The sequence below is a fragment of the Hermetia illucens genome, chromosome 3, assembly GCF_905115235.1.
Source record: "Hermetia illucens chromosome 3, iHerIll2.2.curated.20191125, whole genome shotgun sequence".
Taxonomy (NCBI): Eukaryota; Metazoa; Arthropoda; class Insecta; order Diptera; family Stratiomyidae; genus Hermetia; species Hermetia illucens.
In genome coordinates this window covers 138,532,840-138,556,937 of record NC_051851.1, presented here as the reverse complement: position 1 = coordinate 138,556,937, position 24,098 = coordinate 138,532,840, and the positions used below count along the sequence as shown (strand labels likewise).

Genomic DNA, 24,098 nt, shown 5'->3' with positions numbered 1-24,098 from the left:
TTTGATATTCAGAGTCGTTCGAAAATTATAGTGTTAAATACGTGATAAGTCACATGCCAGATTTATGTCGATCGCCGTAATAAACCGCATATTTATCGGTCCGAATGACGTTCGAATGATTTGATTTTCTTCAAGAACCTAAGGTTTATGGACTAGGTATAGCAGATTAATGGTCAATTAAGGTTTTATGGCTAAAAATCGCATTCTACTTTTTAAATGCGTTTTTCTCGAAACTGCATGTTGAAAATAGGCTGCCACCATAGCCCAAAATCTATCCAACGAAATTCTTTGAAATTTGCACGACTTATTCAGAACATATTTTACGGTCCGCAAACTAGGATAATTGCAATTCATTCAGTAGTTTTTTTTTATTCCTTGAAGAAGCTGTGAAAAAAAACTAAAATTCACAAAAAAAAGTTTAACACGACACCAAAAATTTAGTTTTTAATGTTTTTTAATAATCCTAGTTTACGAACTGTAGTTAAGTCTATACGTTAAAATGTCATTTACTTTTTTTTCTTTAAGATGATCGCAGCGCTCTTTAGCGTGGTAGCAGAAAAGCACCTTTTTTGCAGATGGGTGTATAAATTGCTTTGTATTTCAATAACGGACTATGCGATCGGGCTGGAAAAATTACTATGCACGCTCAAGATATTAATAAATCTATGGTGAAAAATTCGTATTTGCATCTTTATCCAGTTCATCACAAAAAAATTCTAAAAAAAGCCCAAAAACGGCCTTCACACGGGATGACCCCCTTAAGGGCAAGGTTAAAATTGGACTGTTGGGCCATCGACTGTGATTACTAAATGCTATTCGATAATGGGATCCAATATTTAGCTTAATCGAACTCATTACGTTTATAAATTGTTATAACGAAAATAGTGATGATCATCAGCGGCTCAACAACCGGTATCCATATCAGGCAAGGTCTGCCTCGTCTTCTTTTTCTGCCATAGATATTGCCTATGGAAATATAGACTTTCCGGGCTGGATCATCCTCATCCATACGGATTAAGTGACCCGCCCACCGCAGCCAGCTGAAAGGATGTTATCCACGACCAGATGGTCGTGGTATCGCTCATAGATTCCATTCCCATGTAGGGGACCATAAATTCTTCGGAGGATTCTTCCCTCGAACGGGGCTATAAATTATAAAATACTGCTCTTATCATACTTTCTCACCGAGTTCATTGCCATTATCCCGTCGCTATCTCAAGTCTTACCCCTGGGCTTTCAATTAAAAATTTTGGGACGAACCCCGTCCCTGCTCTCAAGTTTCCTGGCAGTAGAATTTGATACCAACAGATTGTTGACCTCTTGCGCTGGTACCTTTTTGCATTGATGGTAGAATCGGGGATGAGAAGAAATGGTCAAGGTTATTGATCCTAGAAAAGATTGGCAAGAAAAACCTTTCAATCAGTTTAATTGTCCTGTTCCTAAGAGGCTTTCATTTCGAAGTGTTATATCCTTTTATAATAAATCAAGTATCATCATCGTTATCAATCAAAGTATGAATCTCAATTTCATTCTCATCGCTTTATTCCCCACCAGAATTTTTACTTTTATTTTGGAATTTCTCCAGAGCGTTAGGGAATTGATATTCACAGCATTCTATGCGGATACCCTGCATAACTAGAAAATGGAAAATATTTTCATTTCAAAGAGTCTTGAAAGGACTAACGAGAGCTAATAAAATATAGAATACAATCTTATATGCAGATCTAATCACTCCTCCCATACACAACTGCCAGTTTTTGCTCAGGAAACAATGAAATTCGCCCTTTCATAAGGTAAATACAAAACCGATTCTCATCCAATATTTTATTAGCGACATTTTAATTCGATGGGCAAATGTTTGTTTTGTTCTGTGCAAATATGTAGACACACAATAAGAAATTCATGCTGAACTCGTTGGTTTCACTTAAACCTTTCCTCAAGACATTTAAGTAATCGTTGTTTGCTGAACAATAAAACCCAACCCACCTACATACCTTTCCCACAGAAATACAATTGACTAAATCGACTCCCATGCGCCATTACTTCCATCCTTTGCTGCCGGACAGAAACAGAAGGAACATGAAAAGTATCTTTACTTTTGGACTTCTTGATTTCTTCAATAATATTGATTCTCATAGATCTCGTTGGTTAGTGAGAACAAGCTATGGCTATACCTACAGATGTTTGTATGTGTATGTCTAATGATTATATGTTGCGATGCTATTATCGGAAAATCATTCAGAGCGAAAGGACAAAGAAAATTGGATGTTTGAGCTCAGAAAATATGAGAAAGGAGAAGCTCATATTCCTACGAAGACCATTTTCTTTTTTTGGCCCTTCTCGTCTTGTCGAAATAAAAGGATTTTCCGAGCAAAATTTCAAGGTAGCATAGGGGCTGGATGGTGTAGGATTCGTGATAATGAAATTTCCTCCACTGAGGAACATAATTGTAGACGTTGTTGAATATTGTGACGTCAGCGCAGCTAAATTGATTTTCGCCCTCCCGACAATTCTTCCTTGATTTTTTCCTCCATTTTTGGCTTTTACATATCGAATTAAGCATTTCAGAAAGGTTGATGGAAATAATTGAAATTGAGTAGAATTAACATAAAGGCAAGGTCACTCAGGCTGAAGCATTCTCGATAGGAAGGGCTTGTAGCTCTTGTAAACTGCTGAAACAGAACTGAACAAGTACGGAGCTTATGAAAACAGGTGTGCTTCTTCTGCTTCGGTTATCAATTTAGAGTCACTTTATAATGTGTATTTTAAGAAACTTTAGCAATTATATTAGGTTGGGGGAAAAGTAATGTCGTATTTTGTCAATAGAAGGCGACACTTAAACATATCTTGTGTTGTACTCATCACATCAGGTCATACTATACGGCGATTTGAAGAAGACAATCTGGGCTACAGGTGTCCCTTTGACAGTTTTCTGATCGTACGTTTCAGTCTCAAGTTATAAGCGCGTCAAAGATGGAGTCCACCAAGGAAGAAATTCGTCATATTTTACATTTTTACTACCTGAGAGGTAAAAATGCAACGAAGACGGCCAAAAAAATTTGTGAAGTTTATGAGTCTGATACTGTAACGATTCGAACAGCACAGCGTTGGTTCGATCGATTTCGTTCTGGTGTAGTGGATGTCGAAAATACATCCCGTACTGGTAGGCCAATCGTCGTAGAAACCGATAAACTCGTCGAAATCATCCAAGTAGACCGGCATGTGAGCATTTGCTCGTTTGGCCATGAACTGGGTGAGGACCATAAAACCATTTGGAACCATTTGCAGAAAATTGGATTCAAAAAAAGCTGGATGTTTGGGTGCCACACGAGTTAACGGAAAAAAATCTCTTGGACCGAATCAACGCCTGCGATGCACTGCTGACACGGAACGAATTCGACCCATTTTTTAAGCGGATGGTGACTGGTGATGAAAAGTGGATCACGTACGAAAATCTCAAGCGAAAAAAATCGTGGTCGAAGCGCGGCGAGCCGGCCTAAACCATCGCCAAGCCCGGATTGACGGCCAGGAAGGTTTTGCTGCGTGTTTGGTGGGATTGGAAGAGAGTCATCCACTATGAGCTGCTCAACTATGGCCAGACCCTCAATTCGATCCTCCACTATGAGCAACTCGACCGTTTGAAGCAGGTGATTGACCAGAAGCGACCTGGATTGGTCAATAGGAATGGTGTTTTGTTCCACCAGGACAACGCTCGGCCTCACACATCTTTAATGACCCGCCAGAAGCTACGGGAGCTCGGATGGGACGTCCTATCGCACCCACTGTATAGTCCGGGCCTGGCACCAAGTGATTACCACCTCTTTCGGTTCATGCAAAATGCTCTTGGTGCTACTAAGTTGGCCTCAAAAGAGGCTTGCGAAAACTGGCCGTCTGAGTTTTTTTACAAATAAGGAGGGGGGGGGGGGGGGGGAGGTTTATAAGAGGGGGATAATGGAATTGCCTTCTAAATGGCAACAAGTTTGCGAACAAAATGGCGCATATTTGACTTAAATCGGATAATTCTAAGTATGTTAAATAAAGCGTTAAAATTCGATCACAAATACATTACTTTTTCCCCAACCCAATATATATACTATCGTAGCTAAATTATTGATTTTCAACTCCATTGGAACAGGTTAGCCTTTTAGGTTGGCATCTACTCCTTATTGATTCATATTTCTTTCCAGCGCACTTGAAGAAAGAGAATCTGTGTATCAACTTACTTATCTCTAGTCTCCTGGCTTCTAAGAATATTGCTGACAGACAAGCAAAGACTAATGCAATTTCAATAGGGTTTCATATTCTCTATGGAAACCCTAAACAATCCCTATATCTTGATAAATCAGGATTTCAGGAAAAGCCAGTTAGCTCTTATTATATGAACGAGCAGGAACAATTGAATGCTCTCTCTGTTCAGGTTCCAATGAATTTCCATTCAGACGTCAGCCCAGTTCAGCCCCTAAATCTATCATCGATTCCACAAAGCATTTAACTCCTCGGCAATCATGATAAAGCTCATTGCATGCCAGTCGAAATACGTCTCCTGTGAGTCAGAATTAGGCGCCACTGAATGGTGAACGAGCACCCTCTACCTGCTGCACGAACCTAGAAAATTGCTTGTTAGGAGAACGAGTGTATTCGAATTCGACGCAATTTTCCAGTCGTATTTTTTTTGGTATATATTTTTCAATTTTGCCAGCGAATTGAGCACAGTCACGAAAGCTGCCGTTCTATATATAAAATTAGGTTTTTTGTTGGGACATTTTTGCTGTGGGTGAAATTAAAATATAAAAGGACAAACAAAGAAAGCACAACTTCTGATGAAACGTTGCCGGGAGTTAAGTGGATGTATTCGGAGATTTAATTTGGGTAGATTAGGAACAAACGTTGACGATTTCTCTTGGTGATTACTTGATTGATATTTCTCAATTAGCTTTATCTTGTGGATATATTTAAAATTAGTAGATTCGTCCGGTACAATCGGATAATTTATGAACTTTATGATATTGCAATTAAGACAACCAGAGTAGTATCACTTGACGGGTTACGCATATTTTCATAATCATCAATGGCGCAACAACCGGTATCCGGTCTAGGCCTGCCTTAATAAGGAAATCCAGACATCCTGGTTTTGCGCCGAGGTCCACCAATTCGATATCCCTAAAAGCTGTCTGGCGTCCTGACCTACGCCATCGCTCCATCTTAGGCAGGGTTTGCCTCGTCTTCTTTTTCTACCATAGATATTGCACTTATAGACTCTCCAGGTGGGATCATCCTCTTCCATACGGATTAAGTGACCCGCCCACCGTAACGTATTGAGCCGGATTTTATCCACAACCTGACGGTCATGGTATCGCTCATAGATTTCGTCGTTATGTAGGCTACGGAATCGTCCATCATGTAGGGTGCCAGAAATTCTTTGGAGGATTCTTCTCTCGAACGCGGCCAAGAGTTCGCAATTTTTCTTGCTAAGAAGAGAAGAGAAGAGCTTGGACCCTATGGTGAGGTTTTTGTAAGCTAAAATAGGCTCTGTTGGCTGCCAACAACCGTGCGCAGATTTCATCATCGCAGCTGTTATCGGTTGTGATCGATAGATAGGAGAAATTATCAACGGTCTCAAAGTTATATTCTCCTATCTTTATTCTTCCGGTTTGATGTTGTTGGTCGGTTAGTTTTTGGTGCTGACGTTGCCACCATATATTTTGTCTTGCCTTCATTGATGTGGAGCCCAAGATCTCGCCTCAATCGCCGCCTGCTCGATCTGGATGAAGGCAGTTTGTACGTCTCGGGTAGTTCTTCCCATGATGTCGATATCATCAGCATAGCCCAGTAGTTGGGTAGACTTAAAGAGGATCGTACCTCTTGCATTTACTTCGGCATCACGGATCACTTTCTCGAAGGCCTGGTTAAAGAGGATGCATGATAGGGCATCCTCTTGTCGTAGACCGTTGTTGATGTCGAATGGTCTTGAGGGTGACCCTGCTGCTTTTGTCTGGCCTCGCACATTGGTCAGGGTCAGCCTAGTCAGCCTTATCAATTTGGTCGGGATATTCTCTCATGGCCGTGTACAGTTTTACCCTGGCTATGCTATCATAAACATGGTACAACTGATGGCCATATTCCAGCAGTTTCTCTTGCCGCTAAGAGAAAATCTGATCTGTTGTTGATTTGCCTGGAGTGAAGCCTCTTTGGTATGGGCCAATGATGTTCTGGGCGTAGGGGCCTATCCGGCCTAGCAAGGTAGCGGAGAATATCTTATAGATGGTACTCAGCAACCTGACACCTCTATAGTTGCTGCACTGTGTCATATCTCCCTTTTTATGTATGACGCAGATAATGGCTATTCGCCAGTCGTTAGGCAATGATTCGCTTTCCCCTGATGAATTGCACGGACTGTTTCTTCTATACTTGATGGTGGTGGCAGTATTCGTCCGTCATCTTCAGTTGGCGGGACCTCCAACTCACCGATGTTCTGGTTGTTCAGTAATTCATCAAAGTGCTTAACCCATCGCTCCAATATGCCCATTCTGTCGGAAAACAGATTTCCCTCTTTGTCTGGGCAGAATGAACATCGAGGTGTGTAAGGCTTTATCCTGCTGACTTGTTGGTAAAACTTGCCCGCCTGGTGCGGTTGCTGCCTGTACTTTTCGAGTTCACAGACCTGTTGGTTCCCGTCTGTGAAGTCGCATCTCCGCTCGCCGGAGTTCGTGATAAGTCTCTGCGCGTACTCCCGACCTTTAAGAATGCTGCATTACTCGGTATGCAGCGTTCTTCCGTTCCGTTGCTAGTTTACATTCATCGTCAAATCAGACGTTCCGACTCTTTTTGCGGCTGGGGCCAAGTACGTTTGTGGCCGTATTTATGATAACGTTCTTCAGGTGATCATGAAGATCATTTGTTGATGCTTCGTCTCCAGAATCTATATTGACTGCGGTTATTGCGGCATCCATCTCGCTCCCTGGATGGCTTCAGTGTTAACTCTCACCTGATTGTCAGAAGGAATTCTGGGTGGTGTTGTTATTGGAGTTCGGAGCACCATGCCAACGAGGTAGTGATCCGAGTCTATATTGGCCCCCCCCTATATGTTCTGACATTCATCAAGGCTGAGAGGCTGACTACGCATAATTTACTAGATAAAAATCTAAAATATTTTCCAGAAGTCTTTGAATGGAGTCGGTGCTTGGGGAGATGTACTCAACGTATAGAAAATATTTTTTTTTGTTGTTGAGGATGCTGAGAGTCCTGAGTCCGCACCCACTTAGTGTTGGACCGGACCACTTGGGAATCAACTTACTTCCTCTTTTGTAGTCCACGGACTCCTCTTTTGGGGTAAACACCCAAGTTTTCAAGAAAGAACGAAAAAGTTGACTGACAGTTTCGTCCAGGGCAGAGGTGAGGCAGCGTCTGCTGAGCGTCTGGGAGCAGCGTGATTTTGTATTATTGAAGAACTGTCTTTTAGATAGCATTCTTCTTTTAATTTGGACTAAGAGCAGTGACAGTACGAACCCAGATGAGACTGGGGACTACAACTACATAAGCTAGAGAAGCTAGCAAAATCTTTAATGTACTGATCCACTTTGGGGTTCCAAGGTGCATGGTGACAATACTTTCCAGTAAGACCATGTAAGAGGTTAATGGTGATTTTAAGACTAGGAGTACGCAGAAAATTGAAAATTTTCTAAGAAATAAGGGAAATCAGTCTCGCATGCTTCTTGATGCTACGCAAGATATGATGAGGAATATTCTAGGTGGAAAGATAGTGTTAGCTTAAATGAAAATCTATTTTCCAAGAATAGAGTGCATGAGTAGGCATCATTGGAGATTACTAGGCTTTGCCAGTTACAAAACTATGTATATGCTGTATGAGGCCATTGCTTTAACAATTCATTGTACCGACCCCCTTTACGTAAGCTGACGACCACATTAATCATGCATTGATTTATTTATCATCTGAAGACCCAGCAAAGCGCTTCACAGTTTTCTTAGATGACTTCGGGATTTCTTTTGATCTTTCAAATTATACTGGTGATTAGCGAAAATCACCGCAACCAAAATGAAATGAATCCTTCGACGGTAGGCATTCATCCCATTCAATCTATTACAACCTTTGTTTTACAAACAAAACCTTATTAAAATCGGTTCAATGTCTGCCTGTCTGTCTGTCACACACACTTTTCTCAGAAACGCCTATATCGATTGAACCGAAATTTGGTGAGAAGGTGGGAACCCCCACACATCTAGTAAGTTATATCTTTCTATGTTGAATTTAAGGGGGAATCGTCATAAATCCTTAATGAAAGGTTTTGATTAGTATTCTTCGAAGCAAACAGTCTTAGTTTTGACATTTGTTGGAAAGGCGGAGAGAATATGGAGAGTCAAAATTGATGTTTTCTTTAACGGATCCACTCTCAGAAACTACTCAACCGAAAAATTAGAAAAAAAAATCATGAAGCTGCCTCTATATGGTGTCTAGGCCTCAAAATACTCCCATATCCATATCTGCTCAAGTTGTTACTATTTTCTTGGGAAATTGATTAAAAACCTTCATTAAGTATTCTAGAGTTATAAAAATTTGCACTTATATATACTATAGTATAAAGCATGTTAGTTTGATCGAAATTGTACTATTTTTGATAAAGTTGCAGTAGCTCTCTTCTCTTTTCAGTGTACATTTACGGCAATCCAAAATACTGAGTGAGTAGTTTGACATGCTAAATATATGTACATATACAGATCCAAGTGGGATAATTCTGCACATACATAAGAAACTAACAAAACCTTCCGTACCTGAGGGGACGAGCTTCCAGTTTCCGACTTGTTTACAATCATTATTGATCGAGAATAACCTCTGTCGTGGAAAAGTGTGTTTTCGGATTTTCGAAATCACCAAATCACTTCGGGACAGTGAGTTCATTGCTGGATTGCAGCCACCAAGATGCCCTTAATTGACGTTGCAAGGGATGAGAAAATTGATCAATGGGCGGAAGCTGTGCTTCTGATCAAAACATCCGACGAGGAGAAAGATGTCGCAATGGGCGTTCTTACTTAAAAAAGTGACACCTACACCTATTGCGTTTTATGAGCAAGATATACTTATATATTTGTGTATATGTGGATTCTACTGCTCTGGAAACTGATTGATAGGACAGAACCAATAGAGAACCCAGTTACTAGCGGAAAAACGAAATTGAAGCGTTGCGAGTTAAACGTTTCCGTGCAAGGTTGCTCTGTAAGCAATTCAATCTCGAATGAAATTATGTCCATAAGTAAAGGTCACCGCCCATCCTTCGTCCATTCATTTTCAATGAACGAAATTTTCCCTGATGTTCCGACAAGCTGTCAGATTCTTGTGCCCTAATTCCGGTCATGGATATTTACGTTTGTCATCTGGTGAGCTAAAGCTTTACAAACTGAATATTGAAGATGAAGCCCATTTTTTCGTCAACATTTTCGAAGCCTGTCTAAGAGAGAGTATATTCCCCGATAAAAATTGTAAAAATTAGTATTGCTACCCAAGTAAGCCCATTTTCCGAAGTAATAAATCCATTTTAATTTTGTGGTAGGAAGTTTGTCTGGTATGAAAAGCCGCTTTTGATGGGTTGTACATGTGCTCCTCTCCTTAAAAACTTGTCATGCAAAGGAGTGCCAAAAAGTGCATCCGCACCAGAAATTTTTTGCAAAAATGCGACTGGGAGGAATATAGTAAAATCACTAATGATAGATCTCGTTGGGGTAGTGTGAGCAAGACAATCACAGCTGCGGGAGAGTGATCAGCATACTTTTAACGAAGGAGTTGAAGAAAGTTAAGGATGGATAGAAGGATACGAAACCAGAGTAGGAGTGTAGTAGCGTTAACCTATTAGCAGAGCATTGGCGAACCCGCGTGTCTAGGTCTGATTGAAGGAAGACACAATCCATAGGCGACGATATAGCGTGCAGCTGTCAAAAGTGACCAGCGGCTGGAAAGGTAAAAGGGAAGTCCCATTACAAGTGATGTGGGAACGGACATGAGTTTAGACAAAAGTATCTAGTAATTTACAGTGTAGATAGTATGCACTTCCTGACGAGAATTTAGCTATTTGGACACAAAGTTGGTGAAGTCAAACAGTCGGAGACAGTGTACCTATGTCCCGAAGAATGTAGCATTTCTTTTGCAGAAGGCAACAATTAATTCCGAACTTTGACGGCTTTCGAAGGCGAGTCTTTTAAGGGAATGGAATTCAAAAATTGTCTAGATGGTACAAAGTGGTGGTCAGTGCAATCAGTCAGCATACGTAAACAAATCGGAAATTGAATGTTGCAGGTATGGAAGGTTTTGTGTATTTCTTTTATAAAAACATTTGAGTGGACATTTGTCCCATTACTATCTAGCACGATATATTATATATGCATATATTATGTGAGAATATCCACTTACGCATGATACTAGCATTCAAAATCGTGAATTTGCACAGAAGCGAAAACTTCGACTCATTATAACTTTGTTAGTGATAGTGCGATTTTCACCAAACTTGGTAGGATTATGTTCTATGTTCCTGATTCTAGGATGAATTTAATGGGGATTTTAGAGGCAATTATATTTGAACAGAGATCGATATGGAGGGTATTTCGGATCATAGGCACCATATAGCGGCAGCCTCCTGATTTTTTCCAGATTTTTCGGGTGGGTAGTTTCTGAGATTGAGTCCGTTAAATAAATCATCACTTTCGACCCCCTGCACTCTCCACCTTTCCAACAAATATTAAAACTAACGAAAAAACTGTGTAGGCCCTTTTTGTGTGGGTGTTGTTTATTAGATATAATTCTAAGTGTAAGAGCGAAGAATATTCGAGTGCAAAACTATTTCATTTCTATGTATAGCTCGTAATTCAACCTAAGTGGATGCAGTCAATTTACCATACAGAGTCAGCTTAAGGAACTAGTACGGGTTATAATTTTCATTTTTATACATATTTTGATTTTTTATACTTCCAGAAATTATCTCCTAAATTTTTGACATTCGGGAGGCAATTTGGCCAATTTCGGCGCCTGTTCATATCCCCTCTTTGAAATATTAACGATTTTATTTGTTATGATGTTTTTTACTATAATCAACAAGAACATCTAGGAAAAGTTGAAAAGAAAAAAATTAGCACGGGAAAAAAAGAGAGAAAACAATGAAATTTTTTTTCACGTCCGTTATTTTGTTTTTAAAATGACGTTTTATTAAAGGCGGTGGATTATATTATAAGGCCCCTTCTTCTTTGAAGAACTTTTTGAATTATATCTGTTTTAGACTTGCCAATTCTGAGATTATCTCTGCCCCACGTGGTGATGTAATTTTCGACGACTACACTTCAACACCATCTACAGAATTATATAAAGAATGAAAAAATAAAAAAAGAAAAATTAATTATTATAATAAAAAAAATTGCAAAAGGTTCCGTAATAAAATAAACCAGAAAAAAATGAATTTTATGTAATTTTTTGCTCAGAAATCGGTACTAGTCCCTTAATGACCATTTCGGTTTGCGAAGGGCCCCTTGAATTAACCGACGGCTTTCTAAACCGAAACCTTGAAAATAGACAGTTCTCGAAATGTTTAATTCACTATAAATGACATTTATTTAAGTGCATTTTAAAATATGAACCATAACTATAAACTCTTGGCAATCCTGATCGCTTTCACAGAAATAAGGAAAAAGGATTTACAAGAAATTTTGCTTAACCGCTAACACTTTCAAGATTTATATTCTAATTGAATATATTGGAATATCAATTGCATAATAAGTATTAAATTAGATACAGCTTTAAAAACTAAACATTGCTAAACTTAAAGAGGAACACTTAAACATTTTTTATATTTATTTATAGATTATTATAATAAAAAAAAAATTAATGCAATTTAACTATCACGACAACGATTGACAACAACAACATAATGTAAGTTACAACAACTATACTCACTAATAAATTTCACTTTCTTTGATGAGCGTGGCTGTTTTGCTCGGATTTTATTACTTTTCTTCATAGGCGCTGCAAACCGTTTTGAAGCCACAGCTATTTTTCAAAATTGTACGTTGAATCAAATCAATGTTCCAGGCATGCGAGAATTTGAAAACAACAAAGAATTTTCATATTTTAATTAATATTATATTTCGTTTTAATTGACCATTAGACTTTCCATCAATGCTTCCATTCTGACTATAGTAATATGTTTTTAATATGGACACTTCTATCCTATGCCTTAAATGTAATCCCCTGGAATACCAATTACATTGCAGAAAGCTACTTCCAATGTGGGAGGTATAAAATATGGTACGAACTAAGTAATATATAACAATTCCATTCAACTACACCCACAATTGGGTAAATTCCGTCAGGAAGTAAAATTAATCAAAGTCAGTTTCAGGATCCCACGGGATTCAGGTTATTTATATGAAGGCGAATTAACGGCCCATATGGAGTTATAATATTGCAAATTCCCAGTTGTTTTAGATTTCCAAGCTTTTGTTTCTTATAACAGTTGTGGGTTGCATTTATCCCTTTTTGGCTCTCAGATGGGAGTAGCGTTCTGGTAGTTGATTTTATCAATGTTTCAATTAATTCAATAAAGTATAGTGCAATACTAGGTTTTTCAATAAGTTTTACGTTTCACTAATAGAGGGCGTTGCCACTAGCCTACATTTTTTTTGTTATGTTGATACACCCTTCATATAAACGTATGTAAAGTTTCATTTTGATCTGTCAATTCATTCTTTGTTTACAAGCCATTTAGTATCAATGTGTCAGAGTATTTTTTTTACAATTTAAAAGAAAAGGAAATTTATGAACGAATGTTAAGGACTCTTCGCATTCATTTAGTACAGTAGAAAAATGGGTTGCTGCATTTAAACTTGGTCGTACAAACCTTGATGACGATCCACGTCAAGGACGTCCAAAAACAGCAACGACACCAGAAATCGTAGAAAAAATACTGGATATCGTATTGGAAAATTGTCGAGTGACTGAACGAAACTTACTAGAAGCTCTAGGCATCTCATTGGGCAGTATAAACAATATCTTGATTGAAGTATTGAGTTTCAGAAAGCTGTATGCACAATGGGTGCCGCATTCGCTAACAATGGAACGAAAACACATTCGAATGCGATTTTCTCAGCAACATTTAGAACGTTTTCGAAAGGATAAAGTGGATTTTGTGAGTCGATTGATGACTATGGATGAGACTTGGGGCTATCACCCTGAATCAAACAAGAGGCAAAAAGTGGAGTGAACCTGGTTCCTCGGCTCCGAAACGAGTTAGTGTCCAGAAATCGGCCAAGAAGGTGTAAGCATTAGTTTTTTGGGATGCGAAAGGAATTTTGTTTGTCAATTACTGACAAACTGATAAAACAAATTCTGAATATTTAAGATCGGCGGAAGGAAAAAATTCGTGAAAAAAGGCCAGGTTTGCAGAAGAAAAAAGATCTTTTTCATCAGGGCAATTCACCGTGTCACAAGAGCATTTTGAGAATGGCTAAAATCCATGAATTCAAGTTCGAATTGTTGGAATATCCGCCGTATTCACCAGATTTGTCCCCTAGCCACTTCGATCTGTTTCCAGACCTAAAAAAGCTTTAATTTGAGGATTTACTTTTGGACTGCCAAAAAGCACCATTTATTCTGCTCCGTAGCGCTCCTTCCATTCTCTTGGTGATACATTGGAAAATAGCTAATGATGCATACAGACTTGGTACCATTGGTGCTTTGAAAATCTACAAATCGTATGGCGATGTATCTATTTGGGAATCCACGGGCAAGCGTCAGATGGTTTTGATTTCACCGTCCAATAATTCTCCCAGGTTTGTTTTTGTGAGGACATACTTTGTCGTAATTATCAAATGAGAAAAATGGTCGTCAAATTGCCATGAGTAATTTCAGTTTACGAAGCTAGGGGGTGCTCTGGAAAAATTGACAAAAACAACAACCATATTCCACGGAAAGATATCTGCAGTGCCGGTAAAAGATTGTATACGGCAAAACCGGAAGTGTCACACTATTTGAATCTGTTCTAATAATCAATCCACAAATTGGCATTTCACAAATGTGGAATCAGAGCTGCTTTTTGCCACTAGAGTTTATTCAGTCGAAATTTCAACTCTAGCTGGCAGTCGAAACTCATTATGAAAATCCACTAAACTATTATTTTATTGTCGCTTTAGACGGAGGATATGTAAATCGTAAAAGAGCCTGTAACGAAACACTGTTTTCTAAATTATCACCTGTAGAAAATAGAGGTGGTTGGCTCCGCTATTTACAACTAATGTGAGGTAGAGGGCGAGTAGGTCATATGGTGGTTCTGCCAGACATAAGAAAAACACAGAAAATATCTTCTTTAACCGGCTTCAATCTGTGCAGTTTTCGTCTTTGGGCGACTTTCTTTTATTCACAAAAGCCTGCCATTACATAAAGCTTGAATGTAAACTAGAGCTTCCTCTACTTGCTCAGCCTAACATTAACTATGTTGTACGGGGAAGAAGAGAAAGTGAAGTACATGTATGCAAATTTAGCACGAGTTGAGAATGACCAGTTTCAAATCAGTAGCAAGCTTAATGAAGACCAAGTTAATTATCCTAAACCGGGGCGAGAACCACATCATAATTATTTGCCCTGGCGGCAATCAACTGGGTCCCCCTCCTCTCTCCATTTATGTGTGACCAAGCACTCAACACCTTCTATACCATTTTATCTGATTTTCTTCCTTGTTATGTACCCTCCTCTGCTAAGTGCTTACATTCTTACCCGTCTGGTTCATCACTGAAGTTCACAAAAAACAAACAGACTGCGAGGAAGAAGTTCCTGTCTTCTAGAACCTATGCTGACTTCAAATCTCTACGTTCCTCGGTCAAATCCTTAATACGTAAGTCCAGAAACGAATATTTGACCGGTGTTGAAGACTCACTAAACCCCGGAAACCTCAAACTTTCTGGACCCACATTCGTAACTCTCGCTGTCCTGTCCTGTTATCCCCTCCATCCAGTAAATTCTCTGGCTTCTCAGCTAACTCTCCTTAACTATCTTGTGATTTACTTTTCCTCAGTCTATGTTCCCCCTCCTTCCTCCGAATCCCTCCCGATAGTGGATGTAGCCTGCCCTGATTCGCCTACCATTCCCCTTCTCACCCCTATCCTTGTCGAGTACCTCATTGGCAAACTTGATGCTTATGTCGGATCTGGCTACGATATTCTTCCAAATCTCTTTTTGCTCAAAACTGGTAAGTTCATCTCTCTTCCTCTATCTCTTATTTTCAACAAAAGCCTCGAGGAAAATCATTTTCCCGGCTTTTGGAAAGAGGCTCTCATCATCCCTATACACAAAAGTGGCGATCGTACGCTTGCCGAGAATTACCGTCCCATTTCCCCTCCTCTCCTCCTGTCCCAACTCCCCCCCCCCCCCCCCCCCGCCCTCCCTCGCTCCTTACTTGTCCCTGTTTGTCTATGCCGACGACCTTAAGTTGTTTACGGCTATATCGTCGCCTATGGACTGCGTATCCCTTCAATCTAACCTAGATACTCTGGTTCGTTGCTGCTCGGCTAATGGTTTAGCCTTAAACGTCAGAAAGTGTCATCCTATCTGCTACTCCCTAAAATCCTCACCCACTTCTTTTTCCTACTCTCTTAACGGACATTATTTACCCTGCTTAAATTGCACTCAAGGCCTCCGAGTTACTTTCGACAATAAGCTCCGCTTTGACACCCATTGTCTCGAAGTCACCAATCGAGCAGCAAAATTGTCGGGCTTTATACTTTGTTCCTCTTCTGATTTTGACTCCATCCAACATTCCTTAGCACTATTCAACTCCCTCGTGAGGAAGAACATCCAGTATTGCTCCTTGGTCTGGTCAACCTCCCGTAACTGTGATTGTCTTGCCCTTGAAAATGTGCAACGCAAATTCACCTGTTCCCTCTTCTTTAAGAAAAGCTTGCCTCGTGTGAACTACCCCTCTTGCCTCCACTTTCTGAACCCTCCCTTCCTACAAAAGCGCAGATTCTATCTGGATCTAGGCACATTTTTTAAACTTTCTTCGGGTCTGATGGACTACTCCGCCACTAACGACACCACCTGCCTCTTATAGCACACGTGCCCTTCGCAGAGCTATACTTTCATTCCCCGATACCTAGGCGTAGCCAAAATTACAACACACAACAGCTTCATCCTTTTAACTTCTCTACTTTAAGTAGTTTTAGGCATAGTATAAGATTATTGCTTTCTCCTCCTCCTGAGGACAATAAGGAATTGGACTTTACTGTTTGTTATCTGTTAAAATTAAATAAAATTAAAACCAAGTCGGGAATATTCGTGTTAAGCAAAAAATATCTTGAAGATTTTGCTTATTCAATAAATATTATCTACTCTAGAAACAGATCAGATAATGAAGGCCAAAAAGGTCAAGTAGAGATAATCATTTATGCAAAAGTTTTTTTTGGGCACAGTTTAAGGGGAAGTCGTCCTGAACAATATATTGACGGGAAAAGTGAAGCTAGAGGAGCAGTCTCTGAAGACCCAGTTTTTCAACTTTTCATTGACAACTCGAAAATCACCACTAGGGACAAAATGTCCATAAAATTAATATACAAACAAGACCTAAAGCCAATTCAAGGGGAGAGGGAAATTGGAAAAATGTTTAGAAAATCCGTTAACCATTCAACTACACTCTCAGTACGAATGGTCACTGAAAATATGGATAACAAATACGGTCACCGAAAAGACATACGTGTCATGATAAGTTCAGGTGGACTGACGCCACAAAAAGGAATTACTGATTTTGTAATCGACAAGTACGTTTGTGGATCGCGAGTCAGCGGAAACACGTCTTCGGCCATTTTTCCGAAACCGGTCAATGAGTGATAAAAAATTGTCGCGTTTCCTGCAGAGAATTCGCAGTATGGTGAGAGTCCAGGTTATCAAGTCCCTGTCCTTTAAACAATTACCGTGACAAACTGACAACACTTCCGAAGAAGAAGAATGTGCGTCGGGATATACTGATATCTTCTGCACCGATGGCTCAAAAATAGAACAGGGTAGTCAACCTTCGAAACGCGAGGTGGGGTTTTACTTTGGGACAATATGCAACAGCCTTTCAGTGCAATCCTAAGAGCAGCTGCCTGGGTGATTGACGAGCGGTTAAAGGGCAACGGTCAAACTGCACTGAGGGCGTGAAGCAACCCTTCGGTAATTATGGTGTTATGGGAAAATAAAATCTTAGATACCTGAGCAAAAGAGGCTTTAAATTCACCCATTCCCGGACCGAAACCAGCAATTTTAGCAGGATTGGTTAAAATGAAAAACTGGAAGCAAGCTTCCCAGAAGGACAGTAAACTTTTCCTAATAGAACCAAACAAATATACTGTAAAGCTTATCCTATGGAAAAATGAGAAGTATTTTGAGCATTATACCTGCCCATAATTCACTAGCCAGACGTTATGTTTAGAAAAGAGATTCTACGAAATGATACGTATACATCCTGCAATGAGCAAGTGGAATCCAGGGAACATTTTCTAGATAAATGACTTGTCTGTGGACGCATCACATCCCCTAACGAAAATCTTGTGACACATTCTCGGGGATATTCTGTTAGACGGGGAATCGAGTACTATGGTCTGAGTGCTCAGCGTCTTTGCCTCTCGCCACCTCATACATACACACGCACAAGAAAGCTTTCCCAGAAAATATAAAGGCGTCCTCAGGATTTCTTCTCCGATTTTTGGGTTCGCCAGCTTCTGAGAATAAATCCCGGCTATTTAAGTTTATACTTTTCAATCCCTTCCTCACTCCCCTACTTTGCAAGCAATGCCAAATCTGAGACCCGTTTTCTAAAGTGCAAAGCGGGATCTTGTATTAGATATTCCATACGGTAATACTTGGAGAAAAATCCCCTATAGTTTTGTATGTAGAATTCCCCTCCCCCTTTTCTCCCATCTGCACAAAATAATACCTTTGATTGTATGCGTTGGATTTCACAGTCTACATATATTTACCAAATTTTATCCCAAATGGTGCAGTCACTTCCGAAGAAAGTGCGTGTGACAGACAGTAAACCGATTTCAATAAAATTTTGTTTTTCCCCAAAACTTTAGAAAGCAACAAAATCAGACCGTATTTTCTACGCAGCCAATAATACGAGGATTGAAACCTATGACGAAGTGACATTATGTTTAAATGCAAACCTCAGGCGAAATCCCACACCAGACACCTGGGGCTAAAAAATAATCGATAACAGAATGAAATTGGCAATAATTGGAGTGGTAACGATAAGCACATTCTTTAAGAATTCGTTAAGGCAACCAAAGCAAGTGAAAGACCCAGATACGCAAAGCAAGAAATAGAAAATAGGATCATAAGTGGAATCGTAAAATCTTCGTCGAATGTATACGCAAGTGAGCTCTTGGAGGAAGGGCCGCATAAGTGAAAATTATACGGGAACCTTATCTTCTTTTTCATTAAAATTTTTATTCTGGGCCCGAAGAAATCTCCTTCTCCTTCGGAAGGCCTGCTTGAAGAATATTTGGAGATTATAGCGTATTCAATGCTATGACAGTACCAGATACATAAGTATCCCGTCCAACACATAGAAAACTTCGCGCAGCAACTTCCCAGATGCAAACTTCTCTTTACGTTGAAGCGAGGACGCATGTAGATATCTGTTGCCTTCCAGGACCGCCTGGGCAGTATGAATTCCACGTCACGCTATTTAGCATCGCAAACAGAGCCCAGATTTTTCAATGGTTCATGGCATCTTAATATATCAGAAAAACATAAAAACGACCTCAATCTTATATTGGAAAGATTTCGTATTCATGGCTTCATCGTGAAGGAAGGAAAGTAAAATTAGGAAAGCCCAAAATTGAATATCTGTGATACAAGGTCACAATTAAAGGGACTAAGCCATTATCAAAGAGTGTAAAAAATCTTGAACCTCTGTTTTTTTTGCATAATAAATTTCTACAGACGTTTTGTCCACAATGTGGCAGCTGCCATCTTTTCACGTATAAATTCAATAACGACATTTCTCTGAGAAGAAATGACAACAGCTCAAATCAGAGATTGAGAAGAAAAAGACCTATAGAACCCTGTTTCCCTCGTTCTGAAACAGCCTGATCGTAGCAGTAGGAGGATAACAATATACTGCAATGCGACCATATATTCCTGGAACGCCAGGGATCAAAACATTCTATTTGACACTCGGCGTTAGGTCAATTCTAAAAAAATCCCTAATCTTTATGTACGGCCAATGACGAACGAAAACATGAAACAGTCTATGGTAAAGATCCCAGAGTACAAATATTGTCTCACAGTGCTTGGTCGTTTGCTACGTTGCGTTTGAAGAAGGATATCTCAACGAGAACCATCATGGACGCATATTTAGGGACAGTTCAGCATACCAATAATAGCCACAGTAATTCGATTTACAACTCAGTCAAACGCAGCACACTCTTCGTTTATATTCAGAAAGTAATCTGCCCGTATGCCGAGGAAGTTCTTATTTAATATTGTCTCAGGATAGACTCCCCGGACCACTCAACGTAGACACGAGTTGAGAAAGGTTTGCAGAGTTCACTTCCATGTACTACGCCCATATACCAGCATACAAAGAACCTGGATTAGCTTCAACTTGATGTCTGTGTCAATAAAGCTACACTTCTAGATTTAGGGCAGAACTGCAAGAGCAGAAACAACGCTGCCTAGATATGCAAATTACAGAACGCCCTGAATATTCTGCCGATTAATGTAAATAGGAAGAGTACGATGACCTATCAGACTGAGAGCCTTAGTTTTGTTGGTATGTATTTTCGATCCAACTCGGGTTGCCTCTTTTTTCAAATCCAGAGCCATTTGACTAAGGTCCATGATTCAGTGGTTGAGGTATTGGAGAAAGGATGATGTGGTCGATTGAAGTCCTCAAATTCCTTCAGCCAAAGTAGCATGGAAAACACCATGACGGGAAGAACAAGTATCAAAAACAGAAGGCAACCCTGGGAGACTCCGCTCTGGATTTCAAGTTCCTCCGAGATTTTATCACGATGTAGAACCTATGATTTCGTAAATGCGCAACTCGATTTAAAGTTTCTCTTTGAAATTAAAAAACATTCCACTAATTATTTTTTTTGGCTGCGGTCAATTTGTCATACATAAATCTTATCAATCCTATTTACCTATCAACGACTACGCACTATCGCCAATTTTTATACAAAACCCTTGATTTGATTACAATCTGGTCTCAGAGTTTGAAAATTTCAAACAAACTACAACTTCTCAAAATAATTTTGAAGCAAAAGGATCACGACTTATTCCAAACTTCCGCACGAAAACTATGTTACATTCAATTTTCACAACAAATAATTTGCATTTTGGAGTGCAATAAAAATGTTTGGTTCTGTACAATTTTCCGGGAGCACTCAATTCTACCCAGAACTTTCCAAATCAAATTTGCCTTTCACTGCGACCATTATTTAGTTTTTCGGGGTAACTTGAAAGGAATACAAAAGCATAGTCTCATACTTCCAACGAACACCAATACTCCCAACTGTCATCATCTTCACTTACTCTCCTGTGGCCAATAGTTTACCCATTTCACTGGGATGTCCGTGCTGTTGTCCCTTTTGTCCATTGTACAGCCGCCGGAAGGCGAAAAAGAATCTGATTACTATATAATCCTAACAAAAGCTATTATGTTTTGCCAGGGAGTCGGTGAGTTGGCCTCCAGGCACGACCATTATGGTGGGTGGGTATATAAGTACTTGTGAAAACGTTCTATTGCCCATTGAAGTCAAAAAGTCAATCATGAATAGGTTGGACTCTCCTCCTACTACGAGGGATATAAGAAGGAGCTTGTAGCAGTGTCACTGGAGAAAGCATGTTTATCAGAATGTTAAAGCTACTCCGTTCTACAAAAAAAGCAAAAAGTAAGTCGCAAAAGGGTAACAAAGGCAAAGCCTTCATTTCTAGTTTTCTTAAAGAGAATCGAAGTCATCAAAAGAATACAAATTTTGTTGTTTCCCGACCTTTTGCTATTCGGGCGGTGAATTGTCCTTTCAATGAAAACCATTGCCTTCGATTTTCTCAGGAAATAATGAAGGACCCACTCTCGAAATCGATATTCTCCTGGACATTTACTTCGGCAGTATGCAACTTAGGAGACATACCCATGTAACCAACTTTTCGGAGCTGTTTTCCACAATGAAGTTCTGGAATGTCATAAAAACTTTGAACATGCCAAGCAACATCATCTTCCGAACATAAATATTCTATCTTGGTACATCCTCTCATAGACCATCTGCTCCCTAGTACTATGTAATATTTAGCTGAATTGAAAAGATCGATACTTTTCCATTGTTTGCCTATTGGATCTCGCAGCAGATGCTGGCTTTACGACATTGTCCTCTTGTTTCCCTATTTTGTTCCTTTTTATCATCACCATAAACTTTCGGATGATGATTTTAAAGTTTTCCTCGATGAAGGTGAATGACAAGAATATTGAACTTTTGATAAGTCTAGCACATCCTCATGGAATTTATGAATCCTTAAAATTGTGTCCTTATTTCGATATAAATTTTTGCATATTTGGAATCGGAAGTCAATTGCTCTTTAGAACTCACGTTTACAAAGGAAATGTATTCGGACCCTTGAATTCAATGACCTACTTGCGTCCAGACTTTCCACAATGCAAAAGTGATTTGATTCTGTCTGGAAACAAGAGATCCTTGAGACTGTAACTTTTCCCAAAATCACTCATGTGCACCAGTTTGTTCCTACTTTTTGCCCGATCCCTAATAAGGGCTGTCTTTCAGTTCTGATTACTCCCTGTTCTTGGGAACTTTTTATAGTGCTTCATAGTGAAAAGCCTCCTCTCATTCTTCCCTTGGAAAATTCGGAAAACATTGCCTACACAAGATCCTGCGAAATCGTTCTCGTCCTTGTTGTTTTACCATAATTTCCTGGTGTTAATTTCGGAAACAAAAGCGTTTATGTATAAACAACGAAAGAACAATGCAATACGAACAATGCCCTCCCCCTCTCCTCATGTAAACAGCACAAACAGCCTACTCCGCCTGAAATGTTAATGAAACTTGTGGAGTCAAGAATTTAGTAACCATAATCGTGGAGAGGTAATTTCCATTTTAAATAAAACCTTGTTTAAGCATTAAAGGAGAAGTGTTTTGTTTGTGGCGCTGAGAGTAACGAGCGGAGGGAAAAAAGGAAAACGGAAACAAGGAAATGTTTCCGAGCGAGAACAGGGAAAAAATCTTTTATTGAAAGCTTTACATTTTAATACCATTTTCGGCTCCTTTTAGATACCACCGCACAATTGAAATAATAGCCAGTTTTCTTGTTGGTAATTAACCTTTATTTGGATGCTCGTTGTAAAGATAGGGTGAAGCCCTGAATATAAGAAAATGAAAGCCAGTGTACGGCAATTGTGAATGTGCTTTGGGATCGGGAAAACACACACAATTGAGTGGGGGATGAAAATTCACGAATCTTTCTTCAAATTGCTTGGTTTTGGCTTTCAGTTAGGGAGTATTAAGTAGGTTACTTTGAAAAGCGCTCAATAGGATAGAAATAATAGAATTGGCAGAATACCGGGTTACAAAAAATACTACTATTCCATGTTTGAAGAGTTTTTGGCTCCTTGTTTTGTCAGTATTATATTTAGTGATTTTGATGTGTAAATACCATCCATAAAATGAATTGAATCTAGGCGGACAAATTTCAGTTTTAATGAAGGAATCTTCATCCCTATGAAAGTTTTAAAATTTGATCTTATCTTTGAATGACGGGTAAAGTCCTTAAATCCATAAATCTATGAACCAATCCGGAGCATTGTTCATAGACTCCAATTCAAAGTGAGTTTTAAATACAGACCTTCCTTTCTGATCCCATTGTGGGCTGACAGTACATGAGTGGGATCTCTCCGAGTTATCTGAGAAGGCGGTGGTGTATGAAAACTGAGTGGCAATGACTGCGTCCCAAGCACACATTCGGCCATAAAAATTACTGACGCAAGTTGATATGGCAACCAGCTTTGTCATCTTGTAAGCACCCTTCCCAGCCCAGCCTATATTTTCCTATGAATGATTGATAGGACAGTCCGAATAAGGTTGTAGGTGGTTGGCTAAAGTGAATGGGTCTTGTGGGATCAGAAATCTAATACAATAGCCGCTCGAAAATTAGAACTCACAGAAATTAGATAAGCTTGAGAATTAGAGCAAACAATTTACTTACATGTGCCGCTCTGAAATTAGAATAAGTGGTTCTAATTTCCGAGCTGTCTTATAAGGTGTATCTGGTGATTTATTTTCCATCCTTCCCATATTCTCATCTTTTATGTAGAATAGGTGAATGTTTACACCCTAAGTGTTGGGACTTCCATAACGGTAAACCGTCGGAATTCCAATTGAATACCACCGTTTGGCACATTACTTTGGACTAGCCTCACCTTAGGGTGCCTGCAGGGAATTCTTTTTACCAAAGGGAAGACCGAGCAGGAAGGGAACTGTTGGTTCAAAGGACGCGCAAAACGGCTTCATCTGTCAGCGCTCCTCAGCATCTTTTGTGTTGTGCTATCTCAACTTTTACTAGAAAGAAGTCAAGAAACTGGAAACTCGGCGTTTCAGGTATGAAAGGTTATGTTGATTTTTTCATGTAAGAATATTTGAGAAGACGAGGGTTCCATTTATATTGGGTGTCCGAAAATCAACGATAATACTTAAAGGGGTGATAGAGCAACTCACAAGAATCCAGGGGAACATTAAATGTCCTAAGTAAAAAGCTGATGGTTTTCGAGATGTTGATATTTCAATCGAATTCGTTTAAATAGTTCCCTTTGATCAGATTTACTAGTGTCACTTCTGAAAAAATCATATTCTTAGATTCAGATTTCAGATATTCTTTACTAGTTAGGCATTTATTTAATCAAATAGCAACATTTGACTAACAATCCAAAACTTTTAATAACAAATCTCTTTTAAGATGAAGTAAGACATTTTTTTATTTTTCATCTCCAAAGTTTGAACCCTCATACTGTAAAAAAAATTACTGAGCTAACTTAGCTAATGACTTGCTCATTTAATGTAGTTTT

General features: G+C 39.3%; 1 protein-coding gene across 4 annotated transcripts in view; it reads right to left on the bottom strand.

Moving 5' to 3' along the window:
• Positions 1–24,098, bottom strand: part of LOC119651033 (stathmin-1-A) — a 198,097-nt gene that overhangs the window by 62,788 nt on the left and 111,211 nt on the right. For 2 of the 4 annotated variants that reach the window (XM_038054347.1, XM_038054350.1), the window contains exon 2: positions 11,948–12,040. The exons of the other annotated variants lie outside the window; for them this stretch is intronic. In XM_038054347.1, coding sequence (XP_037910275.1) covers positions 11,948–12,040 — 93 coding nt within the window. The remainder of the gene's footprint in view (positions 1–11,947; positions 12,041–24,098) is intronic. 4 annotated transcript variants of the gene reach the window in all.